General features: G+C 41.5%; 1 protein-coding gene across 5 annotated transcripts in view; it reads left to right on the forward strand.

Annotated features, from left to right (window-relative positions):
* klf8 (Kruppel-like factor 8) overlaps positions 1 to 18118 on the forward strand; it is a 79159-nt gene that overhangs the window by 23234 nt on the left and 37807 nt on the right. For 4 of the 5 annotated variants that reach the window (XM_034198746.1, XM_034198743.1, XM_034198745.1 and 1 more), the window contains exon 2: positions 14849 to 15175. In XM_034198746.1, the coding sequence (XP_034054637.1) occupies positions 14849 to 15175 (327 nt within the window). Of the gene's footprint in view, positions 1 to 11743; positions 11924 to 14848; positions 15176 to 18118 lie in introns of those variants that run through there. The other variant, XM_034198747.1, reaches the window with a different exon arrangement.

The raw sequence follows: 18118 nt of genomic DNA on the forward strand, positions 1-18118 counted from the left end.
CTAACAGGGCTTCAAAAGAGGGGTTTGAGCCGTAGGAGGCGCGGCTACAATGGGAGATCTGTTTGGGATTTTAAGCAAAAAACTTCACAGACATGTTTTGTATAGGTATGGCCCTATGGTCCACTTTAAGTATACTTTGAAGATACTTGTAGTATTTCCACTTCTACTCCACTTTATGTAAATAACATTGAGAGAGCCATTTCACATAAAAACTAATGATAGTTTATGTACATTTAACTGATAATACTTTTGTAACGGATCTGAGTACTTCTTCCATCACTGGTGGTCCCTCTGTAAGCAACACCCCTCACATACCATCACACTTACATTTTTTAATGTTTTTTGGTCTCAATATCCGCTAAGTCGAGCCTCAATGTGTTTGTTTCTTCTATCTCAAGTCCAACAAACTAGCGAAGAGGGAATATTTTGGTGGCATGTACCTTTGGTTTCCACCCAGGCTCCACTGAACAACAAACTGTTCTTCTCATCTCTGTGGCTTATTAACCGAGCCCCACCCTGACATGTGCACACGAGAGGTCAGCAGGAGGAAGACAAATGAGAGAGGAGGGGTGCGTGTGTGTGTGTGTGTGTGTATGCGTGTGTGTATGCGTGTGTGTGTATTCATGCATGTGTGAATTTGACTATATAAAGGAAGTGCAGGCCAGAAGCTCCTGACCCCAGTCGCTCACAGAGCATAAGTATGAGCACACATCGACTTTTCCTTCATTCTGCTTCCATAACAGGGTACCTCTCCGACTCAGGGCTGAGGCTTGAAGGGGAGGGGTGTGTGTGTGTGTGTGTGTGTTGTGTGTGTGTGTGTGTGTGTGTGTGTGTGTGTGTGTGTGTGTGTGTGTGTGTGTGTGTGTGTGTGTGTTAGGGACTCCAGTTACAGGAGTTGTGTAATGTTTGGACCCTCAACTGGAGACCAATGGGAACTGACCTCCCTGCCCTCTCCCAACTTATCTGCTCCTCCTTTCTCCTCTCTTCTGGTCTCTTTTCTTTTATTCTCTTCGGTCCTGTATTTTATTACAGCAGTAACTTATGCAATTTTAATGAGATAAAGGTAAAACTATCACGACTCTCCGGCTAAGAACAGGTATCTTCATAGAGAGATATTTCAAATTGGGACCCTCATCCAAGCCTCAGGACTACATTTTTTTTAAAAAGTAATAATATGAACCTTGTTAAGTCAGTGTATTACTTTCAAAGATTAAAAATACTATCCTTTCACTTTGTTATTGCCCTCTATACTGGTTATTCTTGCAATAAAACACAATCCAAATGATCAGGAATAACATATTATATTTGTATTTTCATGTTTTACATTTTGATAAAAAAAAATCTTGTAATTTGCAGATTCAATTCTGTATTTTGATAAACTATTAAAAAGTAAGATATTATTTACATAAGTCCTAGCTGTGTCCCTAATATCAGGGGACTGCCTCGTGACGACTGCCTTCAACAGTATTCCTCATAGAAAACATAAACATAAAACCAAGTGTTGGTGTCATGTCTGGCAGCTCCAGTAGAGTTTGTTGGCAATAAGTGTGTTAATGCTTTAGATGGTGAGGGGTTGCTGCTGTCACCTCCATCGCCTCCAATGTAAACAACACAAAGGCTGCAACACTCTATCCAATAAAAGCCCAACATGTCCAGGAAACACATTATTGACTTAACAACTCCAAAAACGCTGACACGTCGAAACCTTTATCAGGGATGAATGGGGCGCCATGTTGCAGCAGCATCACCAAGGACTGAACATCTTCAGGGGCAGCAGGTCATTTATTTTCTTAAGCCACACCTCAGATATTTGACTTGGGAAAGGCTCCCATCTTATTCCTTAATGTATCTCTCCTTGTGTCAAAATAATCTTTCAGATGCCATAAAATCCATTGAGATGAATATCCTTCCACTACGACTGAATCCACGCTTTCAATGCTTCTACTTTTTTTTTAAACGGAAAGTTAGACGTTGGATTCTGCTGCTGCAAAGATAAATAACAACACTTTTAAATAATCTCACAGAAGTAGATCAAATCTGGAGCCAAACATTTATCTTCATCTGCATTTCTGATGGAAACACTGAAATGTGTGTGTGTGTCAATGTGTGTGTTTCTTCCACAGGGTTTTTTGGAACTGTTTTAGGAAATTGCTGCGTGAGCGTTCATGGGTGTGGGCACAACGAGACATGAACCACGTACATATGTGCATGTGTGTGTGTGAATGGAGTGAGGCTGAGTGGGGCAATCCCCCCCTCCCCCCACCCCAAATACACACACACACACACACACACACACACACACACACACACACACACACACACACACACACACACACACACACACGCACACACACACACACAGGGCCGGGGGTGTTGGAGAGGCAGCAGTGACAGAGAGGAGAGCTCTGACCCAGATAGTCTCTGTCCCACCCTCTCTCTCTCTCTCTCTCTCTCACACACTGAAAGAAATAAGCTCAGTGAGAGTTTTCATTTCCAATGAGTCTTCATATAATTATAGATTTAAATCAGCTGGTTATGGGTTTGATTATTCTATAATTGTCTGTCAGAAAATATTGTGGACAAAAATCTGGCGATATAATATGTATGATGACACAGGGGCTCAATATATATATAATATACGGTAGATACTGTAAGCAAGGTGATACTTATTGCAATGTTTCTAAATCAGATTTTTGGAAATATGTAACAAAGAACACGCCATCATAAGCATTCAATCTGAATGGTGCATATAGGGCAATAGGTTCTGCACAGAACAGATCATGTGTTTTGAGAATCGATACAGAACCACTAAACTTTATATTACGGTACTTTAGCGTCGACCTGTGATCCCAGGGTCTAATGGCGCATTTCCACTACAGCACGGAGCACGGTTTAAGCGTGCCTGTTTTTGGTTGCGTTTCTACTTGGGGTAGTTCCGGCTAGCGGGTACTATTTCACAGTTTTCTGGCTCTCCAAAATCGAGGTTCTTTCCGGGCCAACAACCGGGCTGAGTATGCTAAACTAGAGAGAGAATCGCTGGCAACTACAACAAAATTAACATATTTGACCGTGATTTAATTGTAATACACGTTTCAAAATGATGCCGAAGTAACAACATACTGATACCGGTTAGTAAAAACCATGAATTAATGCTTTGACAAGTCTGCAGACAGACGGCAGAGAAACACCTTTTAAAATGCGTGTTTTCTGAATGGAGATCGACTAAGCTAACGTTGTATATGCTCCGACCGTCCTCACTCACAACAACGGCCTACAGACATAAATAAACCAGCAACTGTATTCGCCATGACACAGGCAGTCTGTGGTTTGTTGTTTAACTTTTTTTGTCCAGTTTCTGAACAGATATGAGGAGCTGTGAGCTCTGAGGGCTAACAGCTAACGGCTGATGTTGGTTTTGTGTTTCGCTTGAAGATGACGTCACAGCTCCGCCTACACTGCGTTACTATAGTTACTACCCCAGTTCCTAAACTGTAATGGAAACGCAGCATGAAGTGAGCCTGGCCTAACAAGGCCTATCGAGGCCTAGATATGCTGTACTATGCCGAGCGAGGCCCTGCAGTGGAAAAGCGCCATAAGAGTACTTCAACAGCTAGCTGGGGAATTTTTTTTCTTGCAAACATTTTTTCACCGTAACCCTTTTAAACTGGTTTCCAGAGTGCATACATATTTGAATATTGGGACAACGTAAAGGTCACCTGTCCTCCAATATGATGCAAAAATGGTTTGTTTTAGCCTTCTGCCACTGAGGAAAGACCCCCTCAAAAGGTTTCTCTACTGATGACAACATTTGAGGTCACAGTCTCAGATTAAAGTAAAGCAACAATTATCGAGTCTGTCTTTCTGTGGTTTACAGATGTCTATGATCACTCACGTCATGTTTTAATATACTTGATCACACAATACATGTGTTGTCAGTCTCTGCTGTCAGTGCACTGGTGTAAAAACGATGAAGTCATAAAACAGGCCTTAACAGACACACACAAAACTTGAAGTCTATGTTAACCTTTATTTGTATCAGTGTATTCCTTTTATGTCTGAATACCCTTTTTGTTTGGACAGCTCTCCTCCTGTCAGGTCTCCATCTCTTCCGTCTTTCTACTGCCATCTACTTTTCTGAGATGAATGTATTTGAATGCATGGTCCTTGTTGAAATAAATACATAATAATAACGTTCACTGACCCACGACAGAACAAAGCAAAACAACAAAAGATAGTTACATGTTTCTGTTAAATCGCTTAATGGACGATCCACATGCAGATGTATTGTTTTATTCTAGATCATATTTCAAAGATAGTTGCAAGGGTTTGAATCCCAGAGCAGGACACAGACACCCCCCCACCGTCCACAGTAACAGACTGCTTGTTGTGAGCGGGTGTGAATGTGTGGCCCGTGAGAGAATGAAGAAGTGTTCAGTTCACGCTCAGTGAGTCTCAGTGGGTAAAAACAGATTTTTCAAATGTGGAATTGATCGGCCTGTTTGAGGCTCAGAGAAAGATCCTCTAGTGCAGTGGTTCTCAAATGGGGGTACGCGGACCCCTAGGGGTACGTTGGAGTACTGCAGGGGGTACGTGAGATTTATTTTAAGTTAATGGAAAAAAAAACATAAGTAATGCATTTAATCAAACTACTAATAGTAGATTTACTTTATTCAAAGGTTTACAGTAACTCTGGATAATAAAATGGGGTGCTCTCTTTTCCTCTCCCTCTCGTGCAGCTCGCTGAACCTGTAATGAGTGACCCGACAGTAAATAATACATATATTTATAACTAGTTTAGCTAGTTTCAGAGTAGATAAACTAGCTAAGTGTGTTAGGTCTAACTCTTAGTGTATTTTGCTCCGCTCGCCGGTCCGTCACAGCGGCGGAGCTGTGATCATGCAGAGCTGCATGTTCTCCGTCAGCAGCAGCTGATCTGACCTCTGATCTCTCTCTCGCGTCCGGTTATACTTGACTTGCGTTTATGTCCAAATCTATCAGATCTAGCTAGTTCTAGTGAATGATATGTCCTGCTTTTCAAAGGACCTAAACAATAAGCGTTGCTTGTCAACGGCGTGTGGCCGCAAAGTATGCATATGTTTATATGAGGGGTCAAAATCCCATGCTCATAAAATGCTCATAAAATGCTCATATATTTTTTCTCTTCATTCCCCACGCCCCGAAATAAATAAATAAATAGATATACCAATTATAGGAAAAGTAAGGAAGTTTGAGCAGTGTGTGTTTTATATTAACAGAGTTACACATATTTCAAAACGCAAAGTGTAATAACTACAGTTTGCCTCATGTCAGAATAACAAAGATCCTCAGTGAAGCTCAAGCCCATGTTTCACTACATTGTACAACTTATTAAAAAGATCAGTTCATTGCAACTAATGTCGTCTTAGTGTTATTGCATGATGTTAAAATTGGTTTGCCATGAATTTAGTGATGGATTGTAAACATTTGAAATGTAGCATTTAAGTGTTTCTCAGTTACTGTTGTTGTTTTAATAAATCAGACACTGATGGTGCAGCGCTGTGCTGTACCTCTTTATAGGCATTTTTTCCTTAACAAATTGTGTTTGCGCTGATCAGGGGGTACTTGGCTGAATTTTTTTTTCAAAGGGGGTACATTATTGAAAAAGTTTGAGAACCACTGCTCTAGTGCTGCAGAACAACACAATAATTTCAACTACACACAGGGAACTGTATTCAACTTTTGTGCATTTGAGGCAGCACTAAAACACACTCTGCAGTCGGTGTGAACACCTGAAGAGCTCTAGCTTCTTTTATTCAACCACTCAAGGAATTATTAAGGACTTCTTGTCATTGTTTGTGATGTCAAGAGTAGTAATTCAAACTGTATAAATAGTTAACATGAATGAAATCTGTTTTCCCATGTAGTGTTTGACTGCAGGACTTAAAGCATTACAGTTCTGAGATTCAGAATCAGAATAATTGGAACACGTATATGTCAAGTCAAATGTAAGACCTTTTCTAAGACCCATTTTAAGACCTCATCGCCACTTCAAGTTTCAACCGGTTACCTTGGCGACACACTTTACCTCACATTTACTATATACAGTATTGATTGTCCTTCCTCCTTATCTTTCAACCATTTGCGGTATTTTTGGATCTATAAGTATTTTGGAACTTTAAGTATTTTTGGAATTTACGGTATTTTTGGAACTGTAAGTATATTTAAATTGATTGATCCATTTTTAATACTTTTTAAGAAAATATTGAGTTTGTGGCAGTTTCTCCGTTTTGGAATGGAAAAAATATAGAAATAAATACATACAAAATAGAATAACAATATATATGTATAGGTTAAAATAAAAACATTCATACAATATAAAATAAAATAAAAATAGTTATATAAATATAGCAGGATAATAAATATATAATATCAAACTAAATAAAATAGAGATATTTTAAATAGAAAGGAAAATAAAATATATATGTCAAACTTAAAGTGGACCGATCATGCTATATTTGAAACATATATTGTAGGGCCATACCTATATAAAACATGTCTGTGAAGTTTTATTTTCAAAATACCAAACAGATCATGCATTTTAGCCATGCCTCATTTCGCTCTATTTGCTCTATTCCAGCCCTGTTTTTGCAGGGGGCTGATTCTGTGGCAAATGAGCTGCAGCTGACCACACCCCCCTGCAAAGGAGGGGGGCGAGGCACGAGCGTCATCTTACCATGCTGTTACCATGCTGTTACCATGCTGTTACCATGCTGTTACCATGCTGTTACCATGCTGTTACCATGCCACGGCAACTTTTCATTCCCCTGATAGGTGGAGAGTTGCCCATATAGGCGGAGCACCCCGTTTCTGACCTCAGAACAATTTCAAATCTGTATCAGTCTGTATCAGATCCGTTGCAGCCCCGTTTTTAGAGATTTGGGTATGGAGGAAAAGAGAGAGGGTTGTGTTTTCTGACCCTTGGTGAGTTTCCTGACACACCGGGGACACATCTTCATGTATAAAAGACGTACACAAGTGCATTTTGCACGATAGGTCACCTTTAATGTAAAATAAAATAGAATAAAACAATGTCATGGACACAAGAAGTAATCGTCAACATATCCAATTAAAAATGTAATAAAACATTGAATAAGAATACTTACAAAGAGAGGTTGAACTGCACATTGTATTACAAAATATAGCATGTTTATAACAATATATACAGTGGTATATTAGCTTTAATAAGCTGTTAATGCTGCATTGCACAGTATATTACTTCCAATCCCAAACAGGCAGCATCGTCATTAGACTGTTGACTAGTAGTGGTCAGAATCAGAGAAAGTAATCCTCAGCGTCAGAGAGAGGTTAGAGAGAGAAACTGTCCTCTGTCTGTCTGTCTGTCCTCTGTCTCTCTGTCTCTCTCTCTCTCTCTCTCTCTCTCTCTCTCTCTCTCTCTCTCTCATCTCTCTCTCTCTCTCTCTCTCTCTCTCTCTCTCTCTCTCTCTCCTCTCTCTCTCTCTCTCTCTCTCTCTCTCTCTCTCCCTCCCTCCCCTCCTCCCCCACCCTCACTTCCTGTGGTGGGATCAGAGGCAGGGTCACACCCACCCCACCCTTTTTATTCCTGGAATTTCACAGTGGGACCCCTGCTCTCCTCTCTTTCAGACACACACACACACACACACACACACACACACACACACACACACACACACACACACACACACACACACACACACACACACACACACACACACACACACACATACCACACACACATGACTTCAGGGGACATTACATTGACTTACATGTATTTCCTGGAGACTTATCCTAACCTTAACCATAACCAACACATGCCTAACCCTAACCCTAACCCTAATCCTAAACCTAACCAAGTCTTCACCCTAAAATTAATGATTCCCCTCATGGGGACTTCCAATTTGTCCCCATAAGGGAGGCGAGTCCCCACACGTGACCATGTAAACAGATTTAGGTCCCCACAAGTATAGTAATGCTAGGCCACACACCACACACACACACACACACACACACACACAACACACACACACACACACACACACACACACACACACACACACACACACACACACACACCGTCCTTCCCCTTGACTGCCTTTTTGCTAGCAGATGTGGATCAAGTTGGATTTGCAAGAGCTTCTCAGTGTTTGCTTCTTTCTGTTTCCTGGGTGTGGTTTTTTATCCGGCAGAAAGTTCAGACGACTTAACATTTCAATTTGGTGTGTTTTTCCTGTGATCTACTGCTTACATATCTCCGTCTGAACTCCACCTAGCCTGAGCTCCACATTAGATCTAAACAAACGCTGAGGAATTATTCCCAAATCCTCTTGGATCCAGGTTTGCCTACAGCACTTTATTCCCGCAATACAGAAATATGTAGAGCAGATTTATTCTGGACTCTGTAAACAAGATACTCAACGTGTCGAAATGTCTTTATTAGGTTTCTGAATCTGAAACTAAGATGTGTGTGGGATAAGATCAAACATGGAGAATATCAAACTCCTGACCGGCTGCAGGTTTGACAGCCTGTAAAAAGTTTGCAGCTTCTTCAAAGCCGCTGCTGGAGTTTTGCCCTTGATCTGTGCCGTTTTCTTCCAGCAGACAAAAACAAATCCTCCCTCCTGAAGACTGTCTGACTCACCTAAAAATGTCAACAATGACGCTCTCCCAACAAAAAGACGCGCTTCGTATCATGCCTAACTGTCAAACACAAAGTCTGATTTATTTCTACATTTGCAAAAATCCCAGCAGAGGCTCTATTATGCTTTTTGGTGTTTCCCTTTGCTGTAGTGTGGTATATAGGTTTTTGTGAATGTAAATGATCTGCAAAGACTAAAATCCCTGTGTTCCCTCCAGGGGGCGTTTCTAATTGTCTCCATTGGGTACATTTACATCTTGATGAGACATTAACAGGAGGTGATGAGGATGTCTGATAGATGATGGGAAGCCATTTTTATTCATGCTACCTCCTCAGTACTGAGAGTGCAGGTTCAACATGAAAGGCAGAGAAAAGAGGCCAGAGGAAAACATATGCTAATGGCAAACAGTTTGGTAACCAATCCCCTAAAAACTGATGTGAAAGAAAGAAAACATTTAAGAAGAATAAGACCCCATTTATACGCGTTCTGGTTGCAGATCTATCCACCTTGGGACCCGTTATCGTTTGCGGGGTCCGTTTCCGCGGTTCCGTTACGGCCTCGCGTGAACGAACGGGCTACATGCGAAAGAAAAGTAGCAGATACAACCCGTTTCGTTCTCGTGTAAACACCGCCTAAGAGAAGGAACATATTATACAGGAGGTTCAGAGTTGTTCTCTGCACATCCTGTTCAATTCTTGGAATCCACAGACTTCAACATGTTTCACTCATGCAGCTAACATTTGCATACAGCCACATATGTTACGGGAGTGCTGAATACAATTCAATTCAAAACCTTTATTTATCCAGGTAAAATCCCATTGAGATCAATGATCTCTTTTTCAAGGGAGACCTGCAACAGTAGGTTCCACAAGAAGACATAAAAACATAAACAACAGAACAACAAAAGGACATTATACAGCAAAATGTACAGGGATTACAATTTACATATCTAACCACATGTACAGGTACCAACAGCATCTGATTGAGTAGCATCCAACCGAGCTTTAAAAACATGTAGTGGTACTAGCTTGGTAATTTTCCATTCTTTTTGCAGATTGTTCCAAGTTAGTGGAGCTGCACATCTAAAAGCTTTCTTCCCTAAGACAGTCCTAGCACTTGGCACATTTAATAAAACCACAGCATGCGATTATGCAATAAGTACTTTCAATTCGCCGAGAGATCAGGGAGCAGATATAAGGTGGTAGTTTATCCAACATGGCTTTGTAAATGAAAAAGTACCAGTGACTGAGCCTCCGTACAGTAAGTGATGGCAAAACCGCCTTGGTATACAGGGTACAGTGATGCGTAAGTGCTTTACAATTTGTCAAAAATCTCAATACGTTTCCTGTACTGTCACTCAGTGATGTAAAAAGTACTTAAAGGTCCCATGTCATGCTTTTCTGGCTATTACCCGTCCCCTTGTGTTATGAAGGTTTTTCTGCATGTAAACGGTCTGCAGAGTCAAAACCCTCAAAGTACACCCTGTAGCGAATAAAACTCTAACACAGAAAGACCTGTCTTGGACCAATCCGCGGAGCTCCTCACACACCAGGATCGCTTGGCTAACTAACAGGTAGTCCCATTGACTTGCATAGAGCTCCCTGAACGCTGGTAATAGACGAGTTGGGATGGCGCAGACCCGTTCTCACAGCGTTATAAACCTTTTTCTTTCTCAATATCAAGCCACACTTATTGTTTTTACTTCGGCTGTGAGTGTTTGTGTGCTCAGGATGAGTTTCGCTTGTTCTCGCTGTATCGCCGACCCGGAAGCAGCTCACAGGAGCAACGAGCCTCACAACGAGCCGACCAATCAGAGCACAGTGGGCTCACAGGGAGGGGGGGCAGGAGCTCCAACAAGCCGTTTAGGACAGAGAGTGAATACACACACTATACAGAGATGCTGTATGAGAAACCAATGTGAGTTTGGAAAACTGCACAATGTAATCTAAATCTATTCTAGTAGACCTCAACAATGGAAACAATAGAAATGGCCATAACATGGGACCTTTAAGTAAAAGTAACATTTAAAATATTCTGGTTCAAGTTAATGTCCAGCATTCAATGTCTTACTTAAGTACAAAAGTATGAGCATGAAAACATACTCAAAGTACCAAAAGTAAAGAAAATTGTTATTGAAAATGGCCCATCATATAACGTATATATTAAGGGTTATTGATGCATTAATGTGTTCATCACAAAGGAGGATCTAATTTGACTTACTTTATAAACTGCTGCTGGATATCTTAACCAATAATTACACCAACAAATGTGTATTTATTAGTGATTTATATTTTTGTTTTAGTTAATAATCTGTATCTGTAAAGTTACTTAAGTACAGTTTGAGTAAACTTGATCACATTAGACTACTGGTCTCTCTATACACATCATCTTAACAGGAAGCTTATTTCATTTATTTTATGTAAAGTAAAAGTAGTACAGGAAAGCCACACCTTGCAAGACTTAATAATTTATGACCATTTCAAATCAACGGTGGTTGGAATTCATCTTGGTCTGTAAATAAAATAAATCAATAGATTCACTATCTTTCGCTGCAATGCATTGTGGTCCGTTTTCTGCTCCTGTTGTCATAGAAATGGGATGTAGGTCCGGTCTCAGAATAATGGCACATTTCCTAAGCCTGATGTTACGCTCATTTGCTCAGATAGCAACATCTGCTCTTGAATTCATTTGTAGATATTGTTGTTTGTTGTTGTTCCTGCAAGAGGCCACACAACGAGGACATATAAAGTAAATTAGGGGAGGGGATACTCTGATATATTTAAGGGGGGTTGTTTGTAATTTGAGACCTAGGTTGCCGGTTGGGGGGAAGGTGTGGCATGGAGCTGCTTTTACCTTTGTTTAGAGACACAGAGGGGGCTCTGTCCCACCACAATGGGGCTGAGAGACCAGCATGTGTCCTCTGGTTGTGTGTGTGTATGTGTGTGTGTGTGTGTGTGTGTGTGTGTGTGTGTGTGTGTGTGTGTGTGTGTGCGTGTGTGTGTGTGTGTGTGTACATTTGGGAGGGGTGGAGTTGCAGCCACACCCATACTGATTGGCTGAGGCCACACCTCACTGTGGAATCCATTGCTGGGTCACATGTAGGCCTGCATCAGTCTCTGTGAAGAGGACAGAGAGTACAGTCAGAACATGGATTAAAGCTCTTGTTAGAGTCACTGGATTTAACCTCAAGGCTTCTCTCAGCACTGGATTTGATATAAAGAAGGGATATCAGCTTTGTGACAATGTTGATTACCAAAGTCTGGAGTACAGTAAGTCATTTGTTTATTTTGCCACACTGAAGGAACTTTGGATACCTTAAAACTAGAATTGCCCTCTAAGGCCAATTCAATGGTCCTGGTTTGTCCTGTTTCCTGTTGAGAAGCCGTTTGATGTTGGTGTTGACTTCATTACCTTCAAGTCGTAAATGTGGAAACACTGGACGCTACAAAGAAGATATTTCGTCCCTATGGCTCAGAGTGCTTTGATATCCGCTTCACAATGGTTGTCGCCTACTTAGGTGTGGTTCAAGGGAGGGAACTTAGATTTGTCTGTAGATGCAACACAAATAATCTGCCTGGCAATGTAAACGAAAGGTAGACATAGTTTGTGTATTGGAGGAGTAATATACTGAATGCTAAAGGTACTCTTTAATTGAATAATGTACTCAATCTGCCATTTGATTTGGAATGAATTCCCAGAGGCAGTGGTAGCAAAGGTGTTTACTGTATCTCCCACGATAAGCAGTGTTGTGAGTGCAGGCAGGAAGTACTTTTGTATCTTTACTGTGAGAAAGACAGAAAAGCTGTGAAGACATTTCACCATCACTTCCTGTCTATGTCTTGCTCACACAGGAAGTCATGATCAGTACTGAGTTTGCTGGATTGATCAGTGTCACGTTGTGCTTCAGTGTGGTTTAGACACACATCCAGATGTTTCTGCTGGTGTTTGTTCATGTCAGTTTCACAACATCAGCACTTAGACGTCACTAAACTCAGAGGAAGTGCACATCTCACAGAGTCAGGTTTCTTTTTTAAAACCACATTTCTGAAGAAAAAAAAAAAGCTTCCACTGAGACGCTGTAACCACATTCACATCAGCTGAGCTTCAAGAGGAAGAAAAAAAATCAGAAGGGAAGTCATCTGTTTTACAACTTCCACAAGACCAGACCAGCAGTATTTAACTGTAGGTCACGACCCTCGGTGTCAGTCTGTCTGCCGAGGAGAACACAAGACATCTGATTTCATATCTCAAGTGTAAGTGATATTGCTTCCTAACCCTTGTCTTCGTTCCCCCCCCCTTACTTTGATGTTCGCCCGGTCCTGTTTTAACTGCTATTACATTAACACAAAAACCATTAATCACCACCAAATTTCATTTAACACCCTTTCAAACTGTACATATTGTATCAGACTACTGGTATCCATGAAACACTGCAGTGAATATACAAAGAACAGACACTGAACATGTATTGCGTGTGCCAGGTGTGATCCATGCGGGGGGATGGGCACATAAGAGCGGGAACTGTATCAAATAGTTCTGTGTGTTTGCGTGTGCCAGGTGTGATTCACATGGGGGGATGGGCACATAAGGGGGGGTCGGGGGACACATCTAGAGTATGTGTGGGTGTTTGTGTGTGTGTTTTATCTGATCCGGATGGTTACTAATTCCTTTTCTTTATGGTGGTCATGTTTGAGCGGGAACACCATGGTGTTACAAAGTTGACTAAATCATCCAAAATGCAATGAAAGTGGTGATCAGCAATTGTATATGTTCAAATGTCTACTGTGAAGGATATCATGAAGCCTTAATGCAATGGAATGTAAAACAAAAAATGTATGATTGATGAAAGTAGTAAATCTGTCAGATTTGATCCGAAGACAACAGGAGGGTTATAAAAAAAAATGTAGTCAAAATATGGAAATTACACCATCATTGAAGTAATTCTGCAGCGTCACATTTCCTCGATAAGCCACATATTCAAGTTGAACAGACGGGTCTTAAACAGAAGATTTAATTTTCAGATCATTTAAATCATATTTTGGCTCTCCAGAAAGCTTGCTCTTCTTTATACTCTTCTTTACATGATATATTCTGTTGTTAATCATAATGCTGGTCATTTTTTACAAACTCTATTCATAGTACAGAATATGTTCCCACGGCTAGAATCACCGCCTAATGACAATCTGTTTCAAAACCACAGACAGATTGAAACTGTGTGGATTTTTTAAATAATTCTCACTTCATTTTGATTCCTTTGATCCAACAACTGTAATAATTGTTATTATATTTTGCCTGAAAGGGAAACACTGTACTGTTCTCAGTGTTCTGTATAAGTACAGAGACCCAAGTATCTAATATATTGTCAGTGTAAAGCACGCATTGATTCTTTCTGATAGAAATAATGGACATTGTTAACTTACCTCTTAACAATTCATTTTGCTAATTCTAAGACATAATCTTACATTGAATTTGGTCTGAAAAAGGAAGTGGACATGGAGGGAAAATGGAGACAGAAAAGGCAGAGAAGGGGTGTGTGCATTTCTAGAAGTGTGTGTGTGTTGAGTCCCTCTGCCTCGGCACTCCCCACCTCTCTCTCTCGCTCTTCATGCATGTGTGTGTGTCTCTCTCGCTCGGCTTCCAGAAAAGGGTGTGTCCGCCTGCCTGCACTGAAAGGGAGGGAGGGGTCAGTTCACGGCTACTCCTCCCTGCTCTCCCTCTCTGTTATTTCTCTTTCGCTCTCATTCCCTCACTGGCAGCCTCAGGATTAGGCCTTTTGTCTCTCTCTGTGCCTTTCATTTTCTATCTTTTTTTAAAAGCAGAATGTGTGTGTGTTTTTTACCCCCCTCTTCTGGCAGATTTTTGAGAAGAAGGCTTTTCATTTAGCCATCTTTTAGCACAGAGGTAATGCTTGTAGACCAAACTCTAGCATTTCCTACCTGTCTTCCTCCTCACATTTTCTTTCTTCTTCTCCCCCTGGCCCACTTTACTCCTCATTCCTTCTTCAAACCCTTTAGCAAATCCCCTCCATTCACCCTCTCCTCTGGCCTGGAAGTTTTTTCACATTGTTCTCACCCTTCCTTCCCCTGTTTTTCTCTGCCATGTTTTCCCCAACCCCCTCCTCAACCTCCTCTACCTTCTCCTTCCTCTGTCGATCATGGACCCTTCTCACCTTGTTTCTTCTTCTCCTCCTCTAGTGCCAGTCAACTCCTAAGCAGAAGAAGAGTGCCGCCGGCGGCCAGAGGAAGCAGAGGAGCTCGAGGAGCAACCTGAAGAAACAACAACCGCCGCCATCAGCATCACCACCGCCACCGGAGGAGGAGGACAAGCAGGAGGAAGAGGAGGAGCCGGCCACCAGGCCTCGGCCGCAAAAGGAGGAAGAGGAAGTGGCGACACGCTCTGTGAAGGCGGAGGAGGAAGTGGGCGAGGAAGTGGCGACACGCTCTGTGAAGGCGGAGGAGGACGAGGTGGCAGTCATGCCCTCGGTACAGATCAAACCAGAGCCGGAGGAGATGGAGTGCACGGTGAGGAGGGGGAGGGATGTGATTGGCTGATAGAATAGAGGAGGGTGGACAGATAGATGGAGGAGGGTGTGGCTGATAAGATGTGTGATCATGTCAGGTTAAACACTGGACACTGGAGGAGGATTTATTTATGTGTGAGTGATGAAGCAGCAGGATGATAAAATGCAATACAGGAAGTCCAGTCTGAGTGACAGATGTGTTTGATGCTTTTACTCTGCACTACAGTCACATCCATTAGATTAGATATACTTTATTGATTCCAAATTGGGACTTGTTTGGTCACAGCAGCGTGTGAAGGCTTTGCACATGAATACAAATAGAAAACACAAAAAATATGCATCAAATAAATAGATATATACTTTATTTAGATGCATTATTTGGTCACAGCAGCATTTTGACTGTCAATGTACAATTATTTCAACATTTCTTAAATAAATCTCTTAAATATCAGTCTATTAAGTGACGGAAACACAGTGTACTATATACATTAAAATGTTGTGCACAGCAGCTTTTAGTTAAAGTAAAATACTTCCTGTGAGGTAGTGTATGTAGGCTACAACACAAGGAAATAAACATGAATAGAAAATATATAAACAGTGAACATTAGATATCTATTGAGTACGTCTTTATCGAATACACAACGTAAATATACAGAATAAGTTAGAAAACACTGTGAGGAATGTGCACTTAATTAAACAATGTGAAATTGCATCAGGTTACATTTCTTTATGTCGGATGAGCCCTTTAGCTGCAGTTCATTTGAATGAGGCGGGCTTTTCCCCGTGCAGCGTTGTGCGTGTGAACACAGCCAGACTATGATCTGCCACTGATCAGCTTTAAGTCGCTTAAGATGTCTGATGAACCTCCACACCCTGACCCATGATCAACTTCTAGGCTTTAGAGAAGCATGAACACAGGTCTAGAAACTAACACATAACAGTGGCAGTACTGATTTACCATCAGCATCCCACAGGGGATGACAATGATATTTTAAACACATCTTCAGGTCTTTCACATTCACAGCAGTGGGTAAAACATAAAATATTCTGATTTACAGAACATACAGAAACAGAGCTTGCAGGTTATCATTAACTCTTGTGCAAATAGTACTCATATTTGACCTCATGCAACCCAGTGGAAATCGCTTATTGCCATTAATTCCTACTATGTTTAACTGTGCTCAAAATCACTCTCAATCAGAGAAGTTCAGACCGTAACTAAGTCTGAAAAGCGCCTAAAGTCCAGGGTTTCTTCCTGACAATCTCTGCTGAAATAATGTATGCATTACGGCCTGGCATGATGAGCAGTGTGCAGCTCTCCTCCTCTCTTAAGCCCCAAAGAAAAGGGCGTTGTCACATCTGATTGGCCGGGAGGGGGAATGCTAAGCTGCTCTCGATTCTTAATTAGCAGCTAACAGGTGATCTGAATCGGCTCCGATCAGCTCAGGGAACATGACGACGTTCAGCTGAAATGAATACAGAGGGAAATGCCTGAGATGAAAGCATTGCTATACTAAAGTTAAGATATTAACAGTGATCTCTTTTCCGTCTTTTAAATGTAAAAGATTCTCAAATTTGATCGTAGAATGTGAGTTGTGGCATTAACGGAGACCAAGTACAGAGCACATATCCCAAGCATTTGTTCTTTCAGAGCGTGGAAAGGAAATTGTCAAGCTATATACCATCAGTTGTTTTTTGTGAGTTGATATGAATGAGTGTGGTAAATAGGCAGAAAACAAGCTTCTCATATCAATGGCAGACTGATCAAATTAAACAAATCCAAATAATAACAAATCCAAATAATATTATATCAGACTTAATGCTATTTTCAAATACCGTTTCATTGTCGATACAAATGATATGATATTGTGAGGAAACCTGTGATTTACAGACTTCTTTGCATTGTCCAGTTATTTATTTCCCCCATGAATAATCTATAAAATGTGGGAAAATAATGAAAAATGGATAATAATTTAATAATAATTCCTTACATTTATTATAGCGCTTTTTCAATGACTCAAAGCGCTTTACATATACATCATACATACATACAATGGTCAGATACTGTGGACAATACCCACAGGAGCAAGTTCAGGTGAAGTATCTTGCCCAAGGACACACCGGCTTTACAGACGCAGCAGCGGCGGGTTTCACCCCTTGATCTGATGATCATTGCACAGCGCACTGCGCCACACCGTCCATCTTCACGCCTCGAGGTCATCAAGGCGCTTTTACAAGTACACATTGGTATTATACATGTACTGTGGACAATACCCACAGGAGCAAATCTGGGTGAAGTGTCTTGCCCAAGGACACAACGGCCTGACGCAGTGGCGGCAGGAGCGGGTTTCGAACTGGAGTTCCCCAGCACTCCCCCTTGATCTGATGATCGGATGCACAGACCACTGCGCCACCCGTCCCCGGGTATAAGATAACGCAGTTTCCCGGAGCCAAGAGGCGCGTTCACACCGGAGTACTTTTCCCGTTTAGTTCCGATAGTACCTGGCATTTTGCGTTCACACCAAAAGAGAACTTAGTTCCGAGAACTTTTACCCCCATTGTTAGTGCCTGCTAGAGAGGTGGGACTATCCTGGGGAGAAAAAAGTAGCAATTTCGATTGGCTGGGCGAATTGCAAACCACGCCCCGTAAAAGTTTTGTGAAGCTGCCATTGTATTTGCTGGCATTAGCATTATTAGCATTAGCACCAACGGAGAGAACTCATGGCCACACAAAAAAAACATGGGAGCGGTGGAGATGAGGAGGTGTCGGTGTTCTGGCGATTTACTCAGTATACGCCGTGAAGTTGTTTGCGGCCTGCCAGTAAACCCCAAAGCAGAAGACGAAGAAGTGACGTCAGCAGCTTCATTTGCCTAATCCTCCCTCAGGGACTTATTCCGGTGTGAACGCGATCTGCACTTAGTTCCATGGGGGCAAGTACGGCAA

The sequence above is a fragment of the Gymnodraco acuticeps genome, unplaced genomic scaffold, assembly GCF_902827175.1.
Source record: "Gymnodraco acuticeps unplaced genomic scaffold, fGymAcu1.1, whole genome shotgun sequence".
In the NCBI taxonomy this organism is placed as follows: Eukaryota; Metazoa; Chordata; class Actinopteri; order Perciformes; family Bathydraconidae; genus Gymnodraco; species Gymnodraco acuticeps.